Source organism: Melanotaenia boesemani, chromosome 9, assembly GCF_017639745.1.
Source record: "Melanotaenia boesemani isolate fMelBoe1 chromosome 9, fMelBoe1.pri, whole genome shotgun sequence".
Lineage (NCBI taxonomy): Eukaryota > Metazoa > Chordata > Actinopteri > Atheriniformes > Melanotaeniidae > Melanotaenia > Melanotaenia boesemani.
Genome location: NC_055690.1, coordinates 1,859,547 through 1,882,908, shown reverse-complemented (window position 1 = coordinate 1,882,908; position 23,362 = coordinate 1,859,547). Strand labels below are relative to the sequence as shown.

The following is a 23,362-nucleotide window of genomic DNA, read 5'->3' as shown; positions in this document are numbered from 1 at the left end:
CACAACACACACAAGTTTCTTGTTTTTGTTTTGACAAATATAGTTTTTAAACTATCTCCTATTTTCTGGATGAGTTTGGTTCAAAGTGATAAGCCACAACCCAACCTTGCTGGGAAAGATGCTGATTTTATACCTAATCCTGACACCCTAACCTGGTGGTGTGGCAGTTTGGTTGCTGGTTCGATCCTTGGCTGGGGGGGCGGGGTCTTTCTGTGTGGAGTCTGCATGTTCTCCCCATGTATGCGTGGGTTCTCTCCGGGTTCTCCGGCTTCCTCCCACCATCCAAAGACATGATGTTGGGTTACCTGGTCTCTCTTAATCCTTCCTAGGAGTGAGTGTGAGTGGTTGTTTGTCTCTGTGTTGACCCTGCAATGGATGGCTACCTGTGCAGGTGTACCTGCCTCTCACCTGCTAAATACTGGGATAAGCTTGAGCTTACCCACGACCCGTAATGGACTAAGCGGTACAGAGAATGAATGGATGGTAGTTACAGTCAGTGTAGTATCTCTTTATGGTTATAGAGCAACAACAGTCTGAGCTGGTTAAACTGGTTAAAATGGTTGTTCTTGTTTCTGAGGGGGTAAAAAGTTCAGGTGTTGATGGGGGGCATCAAAGTCCAGGGTGTGTGGAAGGGGGGAGAGATTTCAGCATCCTGACAGTCTGGTGGACTAAGCTGTCCCTCACTCTGCTAGTCCTAGTCCTGGTCCTGGCCCGCAGGCTCCACAGTCTCCTTCCTGATGGCAGCAGGCTGAAGAAGCCTAATATAAGGCTAGACAGTTTATTTCTACATCACATTTCATGTCCAGGACGGTTCAAAGTGCTTCACAAAAAACATTGACAGCATCACAGATGGTGCAAATAAAGCATTCAGAAGCAGTAAAACAGCAACAAAGAGCAGAAATCACAATAAAAGCATGAACTACATTAAATGATTAAAAGTTAAACGTCAGCAGCAGATTCCTGCAGAGACGATGAGAACAGAAACGTTTCACCTGGATCTCCACCTACATGCTGCTGCTCCAGGTTTACTCTGGACCATGGTCTTGACCCTGGTCTGGACTCTGGTCTGGACTCTGGTCTGGATTCTGGCCTGGACTCTGGTCTGGACTAGTTGACCAGAGTCTCTGGACCTCAGAGCTCTGCCAGGTTTATTCTTTGAACGAATCACAGATGGATTCTGGTCCTGAACCGTTCTGGGATGTAAACCATCAGAAGGGATTAAATCTGTTCTGGGACTGACTGGAAACCAGTGTAAAAATTTTAAAACTGGTGTGATGTGTTCAGATCTCTTAGCCTGAGTCTCCAGGTGTTTACCAATGCTGACCCTCTTCTCTTTCTACCAAACAGAATAATCTCAGTTTCTCATCCAGGTGTTTATTTGCTCCAGACACTGACACAATAAGTCTGCTGGACTGCAGTCATCTGGAGACATAGACACATAAAGTTGTGTATCATCTGCATAACTTGATAATTAATGCTATAGTTCTGTCATATTCCAGCCAAAGGGAGCATATACAAGTTGAACAGAAGAAGTCCAAGGACTGACCCCAGGGGGACTCCACAAGTCATGGCCACTCGCTCGGATTCATAGCTGCCGATTGTAACAAAATAACTCCGGCCTTCTAAACAGGACCTGGACCAGTAAAGAACCGCTACAGAAAGTCCAACCCAGTTTTCCAGCCTGAAAAAAGGATTCTGTGATCTACAGTATCAAACGCAGCACTGAGAACCAGAAAAACCAGGACTGATACCAGACCAGAACCAGGACTTATACCAGACCAGAACCAGGACTGATACTAGACCAGAACCAGGACTGATACCAGACCAAAACCAGGACTAATACCAGACCAGAACCAGGACTGATGCTAGACCAGAACCAGGACTAATACTAGACCAGAACCAGGACTGATATCAGACCAGAACCAGGACTGACACTAGACCAGAACCAGGACTGACAGTAGACCAGAACTAGGACTGACAGTAGACCAGAACCAGGACTGATACTAGACCAAAACCAGGACTGATACCAGACCAAAACCAGGACTGATACTAGACCAGAACCAGGACTGATACCAGACCAGAATCAGGACTGATACTAGACCAGAACCAGGACTGATACCAGACCAGAACCAGGACTGATTCTAGACCAGAACCAGTCTTTTACCACTGTGACCAGAGCTGTTTCAGGGCTGTGATGAGGTTGGAAGTTGGACTGAAATTTTTCCAGATTTCCACGTTCATTTAAAAAGTCATGAAACTGGTGAAATACAACTTTCTCAGTAGTCTGGATGTGAAGGAGGTCAGAGACGGTCTATAGGTGTTCATGTTAGAGGCGTCTAGGGGAGGGGCCTAATGGCAGCCATCTTTAGAGCCTGATGCCAGTGAGCTGTTAACTATCAGTAGGAGACCAGTTTCTACTGAGGTAAAAACTGGTTTTAAAAGTCGGATGGAATCATGTCCAAAGTGCATGTTGCTGATTTCAAATGTCAAACTGTTTCTTGTAAGACTTTTAAATTCACCATTTTAAATTGCGACATAACATCAGAATTATTTCCGGGTTTTAGACACAGACTAGTTTTCTTGTTTGACTGTGTGGAATTAATATTCTTTCTAATGGTTTTAATTCTTTGGTTAAAAAATTTTGCAAATTGGTTGCATTTCTCAGTGGAAAGGAGCTCTGGGCTTATCTGTATAGGAGGATTTGTAAGTTTTTCAATCATAGCAAACAGAGAGAGAGAATTATTGACGTTCCTGTTAATCATTCTAGATAAATGCAGCTCTCTGGCCTTCACAGCTCATTGTTATAGTTACACAGGCTTTGTTTGTACAGCTCAGCGTGAATTTGAAGTTTATTTTTCCGCCATTTCCGCTCAGTGAGACTTCAGGCAGAAAAATAAGAATATTGGCAGAAAAATACAAGCAGAGGAGAGAGCGAAGCAGCACAGCATCAGCAAGGAACGGAAGCAGGAAGTACACCAAAAACCCAGAACATAAACCAAGAACATGAAACAACATGACAGTAAACCAAGGAAAATAAACCAGGAATCATGAAGGCTAGCAGACGACACAACCATTTTTATGAAGCACCTAACCGAGGTACCCAAGCTAACACAACATTAAGACATTTTCTAATGATTCAGGGCTGAAACTCAGCTTAAATGTGAGTTAATGCCAGTTCATCACAGTGAATTAACAGAAGCATATAACATTCCTGTAAAATCCCTTGTTAAATAGTTAGGAATACATTTAACTAAAAACCTAGCTGGAAGAGAAAATATAGGGGGGGGTGATAGCTGAATGATAGCTGAATGTCAAACTAAACTAAACTCCTGGTTATTGAAAGGCCTTAGATCGATCTATCCAGCGTTTTCTTTGGCCGTCCCTAACAGGGCCAGAACACGGTCAACCAAATCAATTTACATTATATCTGGAAGAAAAGGATGCACTATATTAAAAGAACAGAGACGACCGGGGGATACAAAAATGGCAGGGATTGAGCTTTTGTTAAGATGGGATTTCAATATTCAGACTTCCTGTTAAATTATCTGGGTTTCACCAGTGAGTCCTTTGACACTGGAACCTTTTGTACAATCATAATTTCACTTTGCACAACACGCCAGTGTGGAACAATCAATACATCCCAGCTAAAACGAAGTCGTATAACAGGCTGGATGGATCAAACTATCTGGTCGATAATTCCCTCGGTGGATGATGAGGGGCGAGCGATGACTTATGACAGCTTTACTTTAAATATGATCGAGATGTCAGTTGTAATTCCTTTGTATCCATAATAAAATCCATCCCTCATCCTCCTTGGGTTTGCTACAAGTTCCACTCACATCACTCTTAATTTTCCATGTCTACTTGTTGGAAGCTGTGACTTTGAAAGTATTAAAATTCCAAACAAAACTATTAGAAAGATATTTGATGACCCTATATTATCTTTCCAAAACAAAACAAAACAAATCTCCTCTAAAGATATTTTACTATCGCTTTTGCAGACGCTTTTATCCAAGGTGACTTCCAATGGGCTTGCCTAAAGACTCAACTGGAATGTGTTAAGATTCGTCCCCTGTGGGATCCAAAATCTGGTTTCCCACATGGGAAAGGGATATACAAAAAAATATATATAATATATATATATATAAATGAAACTGGTGTTTTCAGTGTATTCCTCTCCTGAAAGTAGACCAAAGTCCTCAAATGCATCAGCAAACTCTTCCAGAATGTTGATGTGTCTTTTGGGCTGAGCACTGACATGTAGTCGTACTATGACAAGGTCCAGACATGCATGCTTACCCAGAACAGGGGGCTTTGCTCTGATTATATTAAAATCCAGTGGGATTTTCTTCTGCTTGTTCCTGCATTCAGCAACGGAATTAATTAACAGGTCCTCTGACTGCTGCATGTCAGTGTCCATGACCACATGCCCTTTTCTGGCTTTGTATTTGACCTGTTTATGTTGCATCAGTGTGTTACGCATCTGAGTAAACTTGTTGCACTGCCGTCGCTTTGCTGGACAGTCCTCCATGTGGCCGTGCTGTCTCCCACATGGTCCACATCCTTTGTCCGGAGTAGTGCTGGTGTCACCGTTGTGGCTGGTAAAGTTACTTCCACGGTGAGATGAGGCTGGCCTGGAGGATCTTTTGCTTATTGCATGAAGACTGAGTGGGGCAAGCCATTACCTTTAACTGCTGCTGTGATAGCTCGTGTGATCTCACAATGTCCATGACTTTTTCCAGTGTCAGGTCAGGGCTCTGACTTTTCCCCCTGATCACCTCCTTGCTGTTGGGATAGTCTTTAACTAGGAGCCTCAACTCGGTCAGGAACTGATCAAAACTTTCACTGTCTCCCTGTATTTTTCTCTTAGAATTTATAGCGTGCAAAGACTGGGTTTGCTTTAGACATTTTCCTCAAACTTGTCAAAGTGGGTTTGTACTACCTTTTATCTGCTGTGAGTCCCTGATCCACAGGATAACTGCAAGTCCTGCCACTTAGTTCGCAGCAGGCCGGAAAACATCAGCTCTATGTGCTGAATCTTCTCCACGTGTCAGGAAAGCTGGAGGAATCCATCCACGGTACCGGCACGCCTGTCTTCTCCATCGTCCATCGCTGGGTCGCTGCAGCGCCATCTGTAACTGACACCATGTCATGTTTCTGCTCTGCTGACAGAAGTCTAAGCACACAGATACCACGGAGACAACGTGGTGTAGAAAACCAGCATATTTTTTTATTTGACTCCAAGTCCGTCTCACATGAGACGTCATCAGCTGGCTTCTGTCTCTAGATCAGAGCATGTCCTGGATGTTCCAGGCAAACGGAACATCCAGGACATGCTCTGTAGAAAAATAGACATTTCCCAAATACAAAGAAGTGAAACGGTAAACAGAATTTCTTTGGACATGCATCTGTCACATAAAGGTCCATTCTAAAAATGAAGACTGTTGGCTTCATTTAGCTTGTTATATGTTGACACTTTATGTGCAAAAATTTAAGAACAATAAGAATTAAAACCTTTATTAGTCCCTCAGTGGGGAACCTGCTTTGTTGCATCAGTACAGGTGTAGGAAGCAGAAGCACACAGGTGGTGTAAACAGGAACACACACACAAGTAATAATATGTCCAGTATCTGGTGTGACAGGGTGAGTTTGTACAGGATATAAACATGTTCACATATCTAGAACTTCATCATGACAAAAAGTAACATTAGGAATAAAACCGTTTAATATCAGTGTTGGTTTTATGTGCCAGTGTGTTACAGAACAATATAGTGTGCTACGTTTTTATTTAAATTAACTCCCTGAATGAACTTATTCATTTCCTCACACTGGAACCTTTTCCAGGTGGTTTCCTTTCATGAAATGTTAAACAAGACATTTATGCTTCCTTTATTTATTTTGAGCTTTGCTTTATTCACAACTGTAAAGTTCATACTGGACATATCTAGAAGTTGAAATATGTGAATAATATCTGAAATCATGTTTATATAATATTTTGAGTTAGTGTGTGTTGTCTCTAACGGCCAAACCTCGACATATTGCATGTACAGCAGAGTTGGTCAGATTTATAATACAATCCCAAGTAAGTAGGGCTCATATCAGCTCCTATTTTCCATCACACAGTAAAATTATCTGATATGTTGTTCATCTTCTACTGGGAATTACATATGGTCTGATGAGATTTATAAATCATTGTATTTTGTTCGCATTTATATTTTCCACAGCTTCCAACTTCTTAAGAACATTTTGTAGAATGTTATTCTGAGCGTAGAAGTAAAACTTTTGTTTAACATAATTATTTACAATGAGCTTAAAATGAACAGAAGTTGCTGAGGGTTAAAAAGCGCAGCTGCTGCGGGAATTAAAGAAGGAACCAAAGATTAAGTGTAAACAGTTGAAAGCTGCCACGTTAAATACTTTCGGAAATATTTTGGAGAAAAAAATGCCTGTGGAAGTGAAAGTAGTCCCATCCTGTTAACTCTGTTAATGCAGCCAAACTTTCTGCCAACATTTTGGGGCCCACGTCACAGGTTTCCGCGGTGGGTTGGTCCCGCGCTGCACTTCCGGTGGATACGTGGCTCTCTGCCGCTGCCATATTGACGCTAGCTAGCTAACAATCACTCAACTTAGAGTCAGCTGGACTCATCTAGCCATTCCAGCGTGACAAGAAATTCCCAAAAGCGAGAAACACGAGAGGCCGAAGACCGTCGTACAGCAAAGAAAGAAATGGTGAGCGACAGAAGGAAATCAAGATATTTTTCCTGCTTTTTTATTTTTTAGCGAGCGTGGTTATAATCATAACACTGGCTAACTACTAAGCAGCTAAAATTAGCTTCACTTCTCCAAGACTGAAATAAGACGAAAACCAGACATTGCTTTTCACTGGATATTGATTGTTAACACGCTGTTCAACTGCACATATAACGTGAATGGACCACAAACCTGCTTTATAAGGTGGAAATGAACATAAATTCGGGACATTGAGCGCGGAGACACTGCTGACGTTACTTAGCTTAACATGCTAGCGCTAGTTGTCTCCTGTCACTAGCCGGATCTGTGCTAACCGTACCTGGTGACAGGTTGTCCTCACCCAGGGAACACTTATGCAGCGTTCACGTAAATTTCTATCGTAGTTATATATGTGGATTATTTCGTTTAACTTGTAGTTCCGGATTTGTTAAGCACAGCTGTTATTTAATGTGGAATAGTAGCGGTCGTGACTTAAGATGTCAACGTGGAATGGATGTAGCTCCTTTGATGAATTCACCAAATGATAAAAAATTAATTTCTGTCACGTTTTCATATGACGCTAATATAAATATAAACCTGTCATTGTACCGTGGGGTATAAACGTGGGGTAGGTGTGATGGTATTTAGTGAAACATCCTGTTTTTACTGAAGCAGCGGATAATAAACCATTTGTGGATGAATGCAGGTAATACTGCCCGTCCTCAAACACACGGCCATTTTTGGACGTTTTAGGTACTGATTTACTGGTGAAATTTTGATTTTGAGGTCATCATATCCGTCCTGTTGTCTCGTCCCCCTGCAGGTGCTGTTGGCAGCGGCGGTGTGCACCAAGGCCGGCAAGGCCATCGTTTCACGGCAGTTTGTGGAAATGACCCGGACACGGATCGAGGGGCTGCTGGCTGCCTTTCCTAAACTGATGAACACGGGCAAGCAGCATACCTTTGTGGAAACAGACAGTGTTCGCTATGTGTACCAGCCGCTAGAGAAACTCTACATGGTCCTCATCACCACCAAGAACAGCAACATCCTGGAGGACCTGGAGACGCTCAGACTTTTCTCCCGCGTGGTAAGGACAACCCGGAGCCCTCGCTAGTTAAACTGAATCGTACCAAAGTTTGTGACGAATAAATGACGTGTTTATTGGAGGGACTGCAGAGGAACTTCAGCTTCCAGCCCTGTAATCTCTTGGTTTGCCTCTTACACTGGTAAAGATGAAGACGTGTACTTTTGTTTAATATTCCAGCTTACACGGAGACTTTGTAGAACATAACTCAAGGAAAGTCTTATCATAACCGTTCATATCAGTGGAATTTCAGTGTATCAGTGGTAAATGTTAAAGCTGAAGACAGTGTGTGTACAGCTTAAAACCAGCTAAACACAATAAACTTACCTTTTACAAGTCATTTTTTAGTTTGCTAAGCGGGGTCTCGTAGGAATGAACATTTAATCTGATCAGCAGCCAAACCTGCCGAGTAAACAGAGGTAGGGCTGGGCCATATGGCCTCAGATCAGTATCACTATTAACTGAACACGTTACCGCGATTACGATTAATAAGCAGTGATTTTAGTGTCGTTTTGTTTCTACAACTCTTAGCTAACTGAAAGTTTTAGTTGCAGATATCTTCACAGTAGAAGAGCAGATACTGGTTTAACTAAATGTGGTCATTTAATATGTTTAAATATATTTAGGAGATCATTTAAATTATTTACATGAGCAAGATTACATCGATCACTGGTTCTGAACATCGTTTATAATTTATTTCCCAGCCTCACTTACAGGTGTAACACAGAAAATGACATTTATGTGTATTTTATATTTCTGCTTGAATCCAAATATTTCATGTTTGTTGGGGAATCTCTGAAGCGAGTTTTTACCCTTTCATGTCATCAGAGGAAAAGTAGTCCTCCCAAACTCTGCTAGAAAAGCCTTTCACGTTCTTACACTTTTCCCAAAAATGTAAATATTCAAGTCATTTTAACCCTATTATTGCAAATTTCATTACACGCTGTTTTAGAAAGAAATATACACATTTTTTTACAGCCATTTTACTAGAATTTAGTAAGAAATTCACACATTTTTGCTTTTTGCAGAGTCAGGTTTAAAATACAAAAACAAGTCCTCTCCCTTTAAACTATTATAAAACATGACACTGAGTCTTCTTTACATTATCGGCCCATCTTCTGGGGCTGGGCAGCACGGCCAAACAACAGCATCTTTGATTTTTCCCTCAGTGTTGCTTTAATGTGAAACGAACAGGTTTAATAACCTGCATGTAAATCAAGTTTATAATCAGCTCTGCTGAACCATATGTTCACGACCTGTAACAGGTAACCTGCTTCTTACAGCATCTCAGGGGGAATATGACACATGATAAAGCATCTTCAAACCTCATCACGGACCAACTTTCTATAAATGACCGAAATACTGTGACACAAAAAGCCCAGCTTTTCAAATGTGTCGATGAGCCGGTTTTACTGAGTGGAGTAAATATTAAAGTCCACATCTCAGATAACATGTTGATGGTAATAAAACCTACAAAGAATATTGGATCCATTTAAACCCGTAAACGAGTCAGAAATTCCTACAATGACGTAGATTCAGCTTGATGAGCTGCATCTCCCTGGTAGACAAAAGGGCTTCAACGATTAGTCGATGTTGTCAACAATAAAAATACTCGACAACGAATTCTATTGTCAGTAAAAAAAAAAAAAAAAAAAACGTACAGAGTGAGACATCGTCTTCTTTTCCTATCTCTGCTGAGAGTTGCACATGCGCAGTCAGGGGAAAAATATGGCAGCGAACAAAACGGTGGCAGAGGACGTCAAAAGTCTGGAATACCTTCATGTTAAACTTACAAAATAAAATACATACATGAGGTTTGTAAAGCGGACCTTGTGTACCACAGAAGTACGTCTGAACGCTCAAACATTTAAAGAGAAATAAGATCCATTTAATAATTATGAGATACATAATCCGATTGGTCGACTAGCCGTTTTAATAGTCGGTGACTAATCGACCATCAGAATAGTCAATAGTTGCAGCCCTAGTAGATAGGACGCCTCCCTGGTGGACGCCGCACCTCCACAGAGGATGCCACACCCCGCAGTGGGCACAACTGCCGTAAACTCCTCCCACAGCCCGCAGCGCTCTGCCGTAAACTCCTCCCACAACCCGCAGCGCTCTGCCGTAAACTCCTCCCACAACCCGCAGCTCTCTGCCGTAAACTCCTCCCACAACCCGCAGCGCTCTGCCGTAAACTCCTCCCACAGCCCGCAGCGCTCTGCCGTGAACTCCTCCCACAGCCCGCAGCGCTCTGCCGTGAACTCCTCCCACAGCCCGCAGCGCTCTGCCGTGAACTCCTCCCACAACCCGCAGCTCTCTGCCGTAAACTCCTCCCACAACCCGCAGCGCTCTGCCGTAAACTCCTCCCACAGCCTGCAGCGCTCTGCCGTAAACTCCTCCCACAGCCCGCAGCGCTCTGCCGTAAACTCCTCCCACAGCCCGCAGCGCTCTGCCGTAAACTCCTCCCACAGCCCGCAGCGCTCTGCCGTAAACTCCTCCCACAGCCCGCAGCGCTCTGCCGTAAACTCCTCCCACAACCCGCAGCGCTCTGTCGTAAACTCCTCCCACAGCCCGCAGCGCTCTGCCGTAGACTCCTCCCACCTCCCCACCTGCTTTACTCTGATTCAACTCAAGTTGCAAACACCTCAAGTTACACCGGACACACGGAAACGTCGTTGCTCCTCCAGCCAAGCGACATCCATGCATGTGAAATGTTGCGCTCGTTCTTGACGACGTGCACACGAGGGCTTGTGAAGCGACACAAGAAAATAGAAAAATGTTCCATTTTTGTGAGTTGTGACTAAATAATCCAGCAGCTCCCAGAGACACAGGGAGACAAACATAATAAACAAACAGAAGTTTTTCTCTCTGAAGACCAGCGCTCAGTTAACACAGTGAACGAGCCGGATTTGGGAACCTCATCACCACTCTGGACAAACGTATCACTGCCGTCTGGTCTCCATGTTGCTGGAGTGTCTCCCTGTCCTGGATGAAGGACGTGGCTACAGTACAACGTTTCGCCACCGCTACGGACCTGTGGTCAAGCCGCACCATAGAGCCGGATATGACGCAGATTTCAAGCTGAAAACGAAATGTCTCCAGACTCATTTTTTCCAGATTACACCGGGCAGAACAAAGCTGCTGGTCTGAGACAAACTAGAGCTACTGGGACCTGGAGGAAAGATGCTGGTCTGGATTACCACCGACACACTGGCTGCCCCCATCTCTCTGTCTCTAATTGTGTTAAATAATCTATTTCAGTCACAATAATGGTGATTATCATGTTTCCCATAATCGAGCAGCTCTAATGGGAAGTCTGCAGGACAGTGGTTCTTGTAGACGGGAGTTGGAATTGTTCCTTTAAATGATGTCAGTATGTTTCAGGGTCAGTGTGGTTTATTTTTTAAGCTTTTTTACAGGCCTTCCTCAGGGGGCATCTGAAAAGATCAGCTTCATTTTCATCGTCTGCAATGAATCTCTTTGCTGAACTGTTGCAGATCCCAGAATACTGCCGCGTGCTGGAGGAGAGCGAAATTTCAGAGCACTGTTTCGACCTTATCTTTGCCTTCGACGAGATCGTGGCGCTCGGCTACAGAGAGAACGTCAACTTGGCTCAGATCCGTACCTTCACAGAGATGGACTCCCACGAGGAGAAGGTTTTCCGAGCTGTCAGAGAGGTAAGGTCGCTCGGGTGGGAGGGTGGGTGAAAAGGGAAAATGTTATGAAATCAGTGGAAATGTGAGTTACATGTCCATTTTAATTAAGTTTACACCATTAAAAGTTTTGGCGTATGTTAACCATAGTAGCCGTCCTGGGCATGTTAGCGGCCCTCATTCGTCCAGCAGTCTTCGGTGAAGTGCTGGTCACAGATCCAAGCGTTAGAGAAAACTCGTGTCCGAAAACATCGTGGTGTCCACTGCCTAACACTTAGAGCCAGAACAAGACAAAAATAACAACACCATCCAAACAATGCTGCAAAAATATATTAATAACTATAAGAAAAGACAATAACTGACAATAACTTTCCAGCTGTTAGTTGGTACAGATACAGTCTCGTACCGTGTTCGCACTCTGTTTGCTCACTGTGGTGCAACAAGTACCAAAACCTTCAACCAGTCCTGTACGTATTTACATAAGTTTCCTTTTCTTCAGCATACATGATACGAGATCAAGAAAACAATAGAACAAACTAGTTAATATCTACTTTTAAAACTAGATTCATTCACACAGATGAGCTTTTTACATGTTTTTGTCTACCGTTGACATTAAAAGGCGTTAAAATCTGCCTGGAAGCCAGAGCGGGGCCAGCCAGTTGCAGCTTTAGCCACTCCGCCTCCTCCGAGCTGGGCTCCTTCTGCACCACGAGCCCCCTATTACCACTTCTGGACGGATAGCATCCACGACGCAATTAGACAAGTAAACGAGACTTTTTCATGTCAGCCTCAAAGTCTCCAGTCCGCCAGAAAGAGGCTCTAAATTTGCTGATAGTTGCATAAGAAAAGGAAAAAACATCGCTAGAGAGGTTTAAAACTCGCTAATTATAGTGACAAGTTGCTAAGTTAGCAACACAGTAAGCAGTGGGTCCTTCAGGGAGATACTGTAGGGGCGGGGCTGCCCGCTGCAGTGCCTGTTTAAAGGGGTAGAAACAGCTGGTCCTTCTGTGAAGCAGCAGATGCCAAAATGGCCTTTAGGTATTGACACCCGTAGATACTGAATTTCAGAATAGTTCAGAAAGTGTCTGAGAATGGATGTTTTTACAGCACACACACATAAAACATGAATTATTTTTATGTAATAAATATTAAAGGGATTGGTCTTCGGTAGTTGTTCCGCACCCGCCTGCGATGGGAAAACCAGCTGAATCTGGTGGAATCCATCAAATTTACAACTTCCAAACAAGATCCTGCCATTAAGGAATAAATGGATTTTAACTGGAATGACTGGGAGATTAAAATATGTAGTTTAAAGGAAGTAGGGCTGCCACTAACGATTATTTTTAAATCGATTAATCTATCAACTAATTTATCGATTAATCAACTAATCTAAACGATTAATTTTCCACACAAAAAAACAAGACATTTAATTTTGTTCATTTTATTTAACACATGTTAAATGTTAAAACTGGAACAAATGGGTTTTCACATTAAACAATTGCAACACTTTGGAGTGCATTGGAATCAAGTATTCAAGTGCAAGTTCTCTTAGAAATGTGTAAACAGATTTAAAGAAACTTCAGCATGAGGAAAAAGTGCACAACAGTGCAACATATTTAGAGTGCAAAGGACAACAGTGTCCAACTCATGCTCCAAATCACATAATTCATCACCATACCTCTTCTCCATCATGCTGGTGAAGCATGTTCTTTTAGGGAGAATGTAGCCAGGTTGGAATGTTAACCATAGCACCGAAGCCCTCGTCTTCTACTATTGAAAGCGGCCTCATGTCTTTTATGATCATCTTCAGGACACTATCAGTTAGCACTGTAGCCAACTGTGGTGAGCAGTACTTTTGTTGGAGGAAGGTTGTTACATGGCTTTGCCTAAAACTGAGAGAAAGAGGAAAAAAAAATTACTTAACATGTAATTTTTAAAAATTGTTTTAATTATTATTATTCAATCAACCATTCAAAAATCGACTCTTTTCATAGTATACATGAATTTGTTAATTGTATGCAATATGAATTTCGATTATTTAAATGTTATTCCTTGTGCTATTTATGCTGTTATTAACATAATGAAATGTCTTTAGAACAGGCAGAAGTAACATAACCAGAGACACTGGGCTCGTCAATCCTATGCAGTAACACACAGCTACAACGTCAATCTAACGTGATCATAGATTCTAGCCTAAATGTTTTCTACATGTATTCACTTGAAAAGCCAGCAGACAGAACAGCTTCTTGCCGCCTAAAGGATAGCGGATTTAACTAGTAAAGGTGAGTCAAAACACTTACGTTGACTTTGCTTTTTCAGGCGGCTCATCATCCAGGGTAGCTCCCGTGTGTCTCCTCTTCAGGTGCTCGAGCATTGCGGTTGTACTGCTGTGGTATGCTAGCGACACCTTACAGAGAGTGCAAACCACTTTTTTTATCATCACCTAACCTGAAATACTGCCACACTTTAGAACTCTTCGGTCTTTGAAAACATTTACTAGCGCACTCGTTTGATGCAGAACACGACTCATCTCCTCTAGCCGCCATGAGTTTGAAAACTGAATGAGATGAGAAGCTTTGACCGGGGCTGAGTGAAGCTGTCGTCACACGAGTTGCGCGTACTAGTGGTGCGGAGGGAAACAGCTGTGGCCTTAGTCAAAGCGTTTATTAAGAAAGCACAGTAAAATAAAATTAAATGACGCGTCGATTACAAATATTAATGTCGACGAATTTTTAGCGTCGACGTCGTCGATTACGTCGAATAATCGTGGCAGCCCTAAAAGGAAGTCAGTGGGACGTTTTGGGACGTGAAGATCCACAGAGGGAGAATCTGATACTACATAAAAAATACAATCAAGCCAATTCACTGCTAATCTTTGACTCTAATCACCACCAATGACCCTGATATTTAATAAAAGAACAATAATTCAAATGGGCTAAATCTGGTTGTTTTTCCAACAGACTCAGGAACGTGAGGCCAAAGCAGAGATGAGGAGGAAGGCCAAGGAGCTGCAGCAGGCGAGGAGGGATGCCGAGCGCTCTGGGAAGAAGGTGCCAGCTTTCGGTGGTTTCGGTAGCATGTCCTCGGGGTCCATCATCACAGACACCATCGTGGAGCCAGAGAAACCCAAAACCACACCAGTTCCAGTCCGGTACAGAGCCCAGAAACCTCTGGCTCATATCTCTTCCAGACGGAGTGATTTCTGAACTGAACTCTGTCTTTTTCTTCGGTGCAGGTCCAGTGGACCAAGTAGAGCTCTGAAACTCGGTGCTAAAGGGAAGGAGGCAGACAACTTTGTCGACCAGCTCAAGTCTGAGGGAGAAACCATCGTTCCCACCACAGGGAAGAGAGGCTCCGATGTTTCTAAAGTTCTGCCACCACCCGTCAACGTGGAGAGGTACACGTTTAAAAGAACGTGACGTTTTTAAGTCTGCTTTATGGAGCGCTCACTTCCTGCTTCCACTTCTCATCAGTTTTTCTCTGGAAGGAAGAGATCTCTTAGCCAGTTATTCAGACTGTCAACAGTCCCAGAAGGATGGAGATACATCGACGATACGACTATATATATATATATACACACACACACACACACACATATTCTCTCTAGGTTTGACATGTTGGAAGCTGTGTGACGAGCTGTAAGGAGCCAGTCTTGGAGTATTTACCGAGTTTGTGGGTGTGTTTCAGCGTACATCTGCGTGTGGAGGAGAAGATCTCGCTGGCCTGCGGCCGTGACGGCGGCCTACAGAACATGGAGGTGCTGGGCATGGTGACGCTCCGAGTCTCCGATGAGAAGAGCGGACGCATCCGCCTCATCATCAACAACAATGACAATAAAGGTTTGCAGCTGCAGGTACGTCGGCCTCACGGAGAGTTCAGTTAAGAAATCTGACGTCCAAGTGAAACGATTTAATTCTCAGCGTTTTGAAGCCGTTTCGGTGGAGTCGGGGAGGCGCTGAGACTCCTGATGCAAACTTTCCTGATAGTTCCAGGTTATTTCTGTAAGCAGCCGGCTGTCGGTGCTCTGCGTGTTGGAGGTGAAGCTCTGCTCAGTTATGTTAAACAGGAAACCGGCGCGGACCCGCTGAAGAGAGGAAAACCAGTAGAACGTGTTGGAGTCAAGTTGTTTCGGGTTGTTGGTAACTGTGTGTTTTTGTTGTCAGACGCATCCTAACGTGGACAAGAAGTTATTCACCACAGAGTCGGTGATCGGCCTGAAGAACCCGGAGAAGTCCTTCCCGCTCAATAACGACGTGGGAGTGCTGAAGTGGAGGCTGCAGACCACAGACGAGTCCCTCATCCCTCTAACCAGTACGTCCACACAGACTCCGCCTAGTCTTTCTTTCTTACACCTTTATTTATACTGGTAGGCCACCAAGACACCCAGCATGTTAGATTTCCTCCAGTCTGCTACTGGATGTGAAACATAATGCTTCCTGTTTGCTTTCGTAAAATCAGTAACTTTTGGTTTATAAACACGACATCAGGGGTGTCCAACCCGCGGCTCTGGACCTTCCACAATGTCTCTAAATACGTGGCTAAAATATTTTTTAAATCTTTCTTGTTATTAGGTTACCAGGGACTTTTTTTTTTTTTTTACTTTACATCATTTTCCACAAATATCTACATTCCTTAGAAGAAAGTCTGTTTATCCTCTTTTTATAAAAGTTTTATGTTTTTCTTTATTTTAAAACCCAAAAACAAATAAAAATGTGGTTCTTCAAAAATAACAAACATCCTACGGTGGCTCTTCATTAAAATATATGTTAAGTTTCCTTTTTGAAAAGTCTGGTAACATCTGCGTCTCTAAAGGAGTTTTATTTAGCTGGCTGAGGGAAAAATGGCTCTTTGGATTGGAAAGGCTGCAGACCCCTGCACTAAACACATAAACAGGTTTAGCAGCAGTTTTCTCTTTAAACACCAACAGTTAAAATATTTCTTCATATATAAAATCAAATATTCATGAGAAAGAAGGATGAAATGTTCAGGATTTACTAACTAAAAGGTAAAAAGTCAGCAGGATGAATTTAAAGCTGTGAAGCTGCTTCCTTCTAAACACAGAAGGAACAATATGTGATGAATATCAGCATCAGGTGAACAGACAGAAAGCAGGATGAGAATCTCACAGCTTCTAGATGGTGAGGAGAGAGAAATATTCACAATATGCACAATAACTTCCATCCATGCACCTTCACTGCTTCATTATCCACATTTCTGGATATAAATTCTCTAAACTTTCATTCTTAGCTTGACTGTTTAGCTTCACCTCTGCACCTGCAGCCTCCACTACCGGGAGTTAAGGGTTAACATCTGGTTTCCGGGTGTAGCATCAGGTCTGTAGATGTAACTATGAACATGTGTGGTATCCACAGAAAGTCCAGAATCTCAGCTACCAGCTCAGTAAAACCATTTCTATCACCAACAAACACAGTTAAGACAACAATAATTACAAGACCAGAAGGGTATTGCACGAAACCAAGATAAGGGATTAAGCCGGGATATGTTGGTTATCTTGGCTGAATTTAGCCCTAAGTCGGTTGCATGAAAGCAGCTCAAACTAAACCCGGCCAAGTTACTGTGGTGATTTATCCGCTGCAGCTAGCCTGCTCCAGACCAGGCTAACTGCCGGAAGATTAATCCTAGCGAGTCACCTGCATGTCCAACGTCAATTCTGTGAGGAATGAATGTGTTTTACAGCATGTCCATGGTCTTCCTAAGTATGGCGCGTCATTTTAATCATCCAGTATTAAAATAGTACATATACAGTTACTGTACATTTAATCCAAATCTGTTCGTAATCGCAACAGCCTTTTTATATGGATTCGAGTTGCAGTATTACTCAGGCCAAGTGTTATATTGCTATGCTAATGAAGACTGCTCGTCAAATTGCTGTCAGAGGTTTTATAAATATGTGTTTTATTGCATTAATTGAGATTACAAAACACAGCGGATGAGGTTACAAAGGTGTATTCAAAGAAATCCGTGACGAAGACAATGTAGAATATTCAGGTCCAACTCCCCTTCACCTGTTCCCTCTTCATAATGGCTTGCCCTTTTTTGGAGGATGTGCTGGACGAGGAAGCCCGCATCCTCAGAAGAGCATTCAGACGTGAACGAGTCTTCAGGGACAGCTCACATCCCCTGGCCTTTGGAGATGACTATGTCATTGAGAGATACAGATTTTCGGTTACTGGATTTCCAGGTCCAGTTTTCTGAGTGTCCGGCGTTTAATCTCAAGGTCCAGCTCCATTCCTTGGAGCTTGCTCTTTTTGAGTCAGCTTTTAACATCTGCCAGCTCTATCTCTCTCTCCAGGTGCCCTGAATAAAGCGTTCTGACAGTTTGTGAAGTCTGTAAAGGAAATGTCAGTTAGCACAGCAGGATTTGTGCATAATGTAGATGTACTTTAGCCAATACTCACAATGTTACCAGGCCGCTTAGGAGACTGTGCAGCATCCGGGTCCTGCTACACATTTTCTATTAGCACCACATCACTGACTTCATATCCTTCATGGAATAAATAAGCAGGCCAATCCCATAAAACTGACATGTCTCAAGCCTTCTGGACTCCACTGACACAGTCTCCTCATCTGCAGACGTGCATTCTGCAGCTGCAGATGTGCCTTCCCCCTGCCGTATACATGCAGCGAGAGGACTCGGATTAAGATTTCACAGAACATACTAAGCCTGTGATTTCGAGACACTGTACTAACCAGATCATCTTCTGGTGGCTCCAAAAGTGTAATTGTGTTCCAGACACTGCAAGGTTATCCAAAGTCAGACACTATATTATATTTGATTGTGTTCCATGTGCAGTAGAATTGCAGTACGTGATGAACCTTGTATGAAGCGGACAGTTTCTGTGGCTGGGACAGAGTCAGTTATTGTCCCTCCCTGGATCCCCTCCATCACTGGCCTCCCTTTATTTAAATGGAGGCCAGTTCCTCTGCTGGAGTCACATCCTGGCTTGGTGGGACGCCCCCTGTGCCAGTTCTATAGGCCTTTTTTTAACTGCTACAATCATACAGACATTGAACATGTCAGCAGACACCTCATCTATTCACCTCATTTGTTCACGGTTATCTACTTGGGAGTCACTTGCCAGCCTGCAAAATGTTCTTATATTTAATTTTTTCTTGCTGCCAGGTCCTTTTATGGCCAGACAGGTTTGTCCTTTATGAAGGACAGAAAGATAAAATAGATAAAAACGTAACATGAGGAAAATAGATTAAATGACACATTGTGGATAATTGTTTGCTCTACATTTCCTGAGTAACATGCACCTGCTTGTCACTCTTAAAGTATACAACAGTTAGTGGATTTGAAAAGTAATCCTTTAATTGTAGCCTAATTATGACAGTTCCAGTGGAGCACTGTTTATTAATTGTACAGTTTTTGACTACTTACGCATTGAGCCGGTCGGCTATTGTCTGCCAGGCTCTCTCGCGTTCTTTACTTATGGCATTGGTATTGCCTTTTTTCCTTATAATATCCTTAACTTCGTCAGAGAACTCCGTCAGGAGCTGTTGTTCAGCGGCCGTGACGTAGGACGCGCGACTTTTATCCATTTCCCCATCGGTGATTCTGTGAGCGATCGCGAGGTCTGCTTCAGTATGCCGTGCACACGCACTTATCCCAACTATCTTCACCTGGCTTAACCTAGCCGCACCTTCTCATCCTGGCTCAGCAAACGTGCAACCAATTAAGCCAGGATAGGCCACGCAAGCTAGGTCAAGCTGGGCTTGCTTAATTATCCTGGATTTCTTTATTCTGGTTTCGTGCAATACCCCTCTGGTACACAAAGTATGTAAACACAGATGAACACGAACAATATGACCAAGATTCACCGAACCAGAGGCAGAAGAAGACCCGATTTATGCTTTACATTTGTAAAAGTCAGAAAACATGTCTTACCTTTGCTGTCTGGCATAAACCGTATTTATGAAAAAATACTAATAAATAAATAAATAAATAAAAAGTTTCTCATTGTCTTTTGGGAGCTGTTTCCCGTCCAAAAATCACAATGTTCTGCCAATCTGTATGAGTTTAGACAAAGAGAAACGTCGGTCCTTCTTTTTCTTCATGCGCGATTAATACAATAACGTGCCCAGCACTAACACACACACATATATATATATATATATATATATATATATATATATATATATATATATATATATATATATATATATATATATATATATATATAATTTAATTTAATTTTGTTTTTATTTCTTTCTATTCATGTTTTATTTTTTTTAATTGTCTACTTTTATTCATTAAATCATTTAGATTTTTTTATTTTTGAATTTACATGTAATGTATGTTTTTGTTTGTTCGTGTTTGCTTCTAATTTTAAGTATTTATATTGGAAGCCACTGAAGTAAACGATAAAGATTATTTTATTTATTGGTAAATTAACCAAATGTTTAATCTATTCTAGAAAAAATAGCTGATAGATCAATGGAAAGGATCCAGAATAGATCAATTAAAACCAGATGATGTTTAGAAGCAGCCCTCCGCTGTGTACTTCTGTAACGGTAGAACCAGAACTGACTCAGCCAGATGTTCTGTCCTCAGTTAACTGCTGGCCTTCAGACAGCGGCGCCGGCTGCGACGTCAACATCGAGTACGAGCTGCAAGAGGAGAGCCTGGAGCTGAACGACGTGGTCATCAGCATCCCCGTACCGTACGTACGCACATGCTCGCTGCACCCAGTCTGAGACACGAAACCCAGAAACTCCTTAACATTCCTGCCATGTTTCCCATTTATCTGTTCTAACCTGTTCAGGTCTGGTGTGGGAGCTCCAGTGATTGGTGATCTGGATGGAGAGTACAAACACGACAGCAAGAGGAACATCTTGGAGTGGTGCCTACCTGTCATCGATGCCAACAACAAGAGCGGCAGCCTGGAGTTCAGCATCGCCGGGCAGCCGAATGATTTCTTCCCCATCAGTGTGTCCTTTGTGTCCAAGCGCAACTACTGTGACATTCAGGTAGGTCACGGAGAATCCGATGCCCTGCAGGTAGAAAACCACTGGGCTCATACATTAGCAGCTAACGCTACAACCGTAAGCTCCTACGTTAGCAGCTAACACTACAACCGTGGGCTCCTACATAAGCAGCTAACGCTACAACCGTGGGCTCCTACGTTAGCAGCTAACGCTACAACCGTGGGCTCCTACGTAAGCAGCTAACGCTACAACCGTGGGCTCCTACGTAAGCAGCTAACGCTACAACCGTGGGCTCCTACGTAAGCAGCTAACGCTACAACCGTGGGCTCCTACGTAAGCAGCTAACGCTTCAACCGTGGGCTCCTACGTTAGCAGCTAACGCTTCAACCGTGGGCTCCTATGTTAGCAGCTAACGCTACAACCGTGGGCTCCTACGTAAGCAGCTAACGCTACAACCGTGGGCTTCTACGTTAGCAGCTAACGCTACAACCGTGGGCTCCTACGTTAGCAGCTAACGCTTCAACCGTGGGCTCCTACGTTAGCAGCTAACGCTTCAACCGTGGGCTCCTACGTTAGCAGCTAACGCTACAACCGTGGGCTCCTACGTTAGCAGCTAACGCTTCAACCGTGGGCTCCTACGTTAGCAGCTAACGCTACAACCGTGGGCTCCTGCGTTAGCCCCTAATGCTACAACCGTGGGGTCCTACGTTAGCAGCTAATGCTTCAACCGTGAGCTCCTATGCTAGCCGCTAATGCTATAACCGTGGGCTCCTATGCTAGCTGCTAATGCTATAACCGTGGGCTCCTATGCTAGCCGCTAATGCTATAACCGTGGGCTCCTATGCTAGCAGCTAATGCTACAGCTTGTGGGCTCCTATGCTAGCCATTAATGCAAGATTGCATTAATTTCTGCAGTTCAGATAGGAGCAGACAGGGAATTAGACACGAGCAGAGTAAAAGCTTCCGGAATTTTTCAAAATAAAAGCCCCAGTGCAGCTGTGCACTGCTGAACCATGAAAGCACGTGTTTAACCAGTCAGGGGGCCTCAGTGTTTTTTTTTTGTTTTGTTTTTTTTTTTTTGTTTTTTTGTCATCGCAGACGATGAGACGTTTATCCCAGAAGTAGTGAATCACAAGAGTCTCCACTTCTCCTGTCATTTCATGATCTCGCGGCTCCTGCTAGGTGGACCGCGCTCCACACCTGACACCCTTCCGGTATAAAACGCTGCGCCACGCAGGTCGGAACAAAACTGTGGCGCAGCCATAACGTGGCGCACATGCACCCAATGGAAAGGGAGGGTAATACTGGTCTTGTAGATTTAAGTTAACACATTTATAAGTAACAAAAGCTTCTCTTTCTTTCTCTCCAGGTTACCAAAGTGACTCATGTAGACGGCGACGGCTCCGTTAGATTCTCTTCAGAAACCTCCTTTGTTGTTGACAAATACGTAATCGAGTAAAGATTATTTGAAGAAAATCAGTAAATTTAAAGAGAGAAAAAAAAAATCACCAAGAAAAAGTCCAAATCTATGCTACAGAGAAAGATTTCTGTCTGCCGCCCCATAAACTATTAGACTGTACATGGACTCCGTCAGCCACGTGGCGAAGCCCTCCCACCACCCCCCGATGGAGCAGCACTGGTGTATTTATATGTTTGTATGACAGAGGCTCATCTATATATAGAGTTAACTGAACAGGAAAAACAACCAAGACTGATGCTGTGGCGAGCAGGACTGTAACGAGGACTACGTAGAGGATGACCGTTGAGATGAAGGAGCGGCCTCATTGGAAGACCAGGACCTGAGCCCCCCCCCTCTGTTCAGCTTAATGAATGGGACTTTTTTCTTTTCAGGTCTGTAGCTGTCAATCATTCAGTAATCGTTTATTTCTCTCATTTGATCGATATCTAACTTTTTTTTGTTTTGTGAAGTTTTTCTGGGTTTTTGAGACTTCGTAGACTTCTGTTTGTGGATCTGTGCTCAGCAAAGCGCCTGCAGTTATCACGTTTTATTTTTATCTGTATAATTATCGTTTACCACTCATCTGCATGTCAGGAGACTGTGGGGGTTTCTGGCTGCAGGGTAAACCCTCCCACCAGTAAAACCAGTCCACTATTAACATCTGTTCAGGCTTTCATGGTCTTGGAACACCACGATAAACCACTCTGGCCTTGTTTTATTTAAAAAGGGACGCCGTGTCTCACTCTGGTCCATTTCTATCCAGAGATGAGTCCTGATAGCAGAAACGACTGAACGGGGTCCAGAAGTGAGGATGTCACCAGGCAGGAACCAGGCTGCCAGGCTCTGTTACCGCCAGCAGGGGGCGCCCCGGAGCCCTCACTCACCCAGTCCTCCTTTACTTACAATCTCAGTCCGTCAGCATTGTTCTACGTAACATTTATCTTTTTTTTTCGTTTGTACTCCCCAGATTTCAGGTGAGCAGTGATTGTGTGGATGTGGGTTGAAGCTAGTTGGAGCATTTTTACCGGCTGAAGGGGAATCTTAACATTCCAGTGTACAACTAGAAGACTGTAATGGAATAAAGTGTATTATTGAAACAGAGTTCTGTGGCTTTGTTTCCATGTAGCTGCAGTTATTCCATCTAGTTTCTCATGCTGTGGTGATTTTACTTGCTGCTGAGCCAATCATGAGGCTGCATGTTGCATGCTGGCTCCACCAGGTTCCACATGATTGGCTGAGACCCTTTTTAGTTACCACCAGTCCAGGGGCCTCATTTCTAAAGCTGGCATAGGAACAGAAACCGGCATAGGCCAGTTCTAGTCACCTTCTGGGATTTATACAACCCAAACTCTGCAGGAGAACGTCCCTCCCTCCACGGCTACTTTGACCTGTCGTACACACATCTGGAGAAACGGGAAGCTGCCACACCAGCAGTCCAGAATAAAACCAGAGATGATGTGAGACATTTGCTATTACTACTACAAT

At 43.3% G+C, this 23,362-nt stretch overlaps 1 protein-coding gene across 1 annotated transcript; it reads left to right on the top strand.

Annotated features, from left to right (window-relative positions):
- Nucleotides 1–6,564: 6,564 nt before the first annotated feature.
- Nucleotides 6,565–22,975, top strand: arcn1b (archain 1b). Its single transcript, XM_041995675.1, has 10 exons — nucleotides 6,565–6,729; nucleotides 7,553–7,816; nucleotides 11,311–11,490; nucleotides 14,427–14,617; nucleotides 14,702–14,863; nucleotides 15,154–15,319; nucleotides 15,630–15,777; nucleotides 20,045–20,153; nucleotides 20,256–20,460; nucleotides 21,788–22,975. The coding sequence occupies exons 1-10, from the start codon at nucleotides 6,727–6,729 to the stop codon at nucleotides 21,875–21,877; spliced, it is 1,518 nt and encodes a 505-aa protein (XP_041851609.1). The 5' UTR covers nucleotides 6,565–6,726; the 3' UTR covers nucleotides 21,878–22,975.
- The last annotated feature ends 387 nt before the right edge of the window (nucleotides 22,976–23,362 follow it).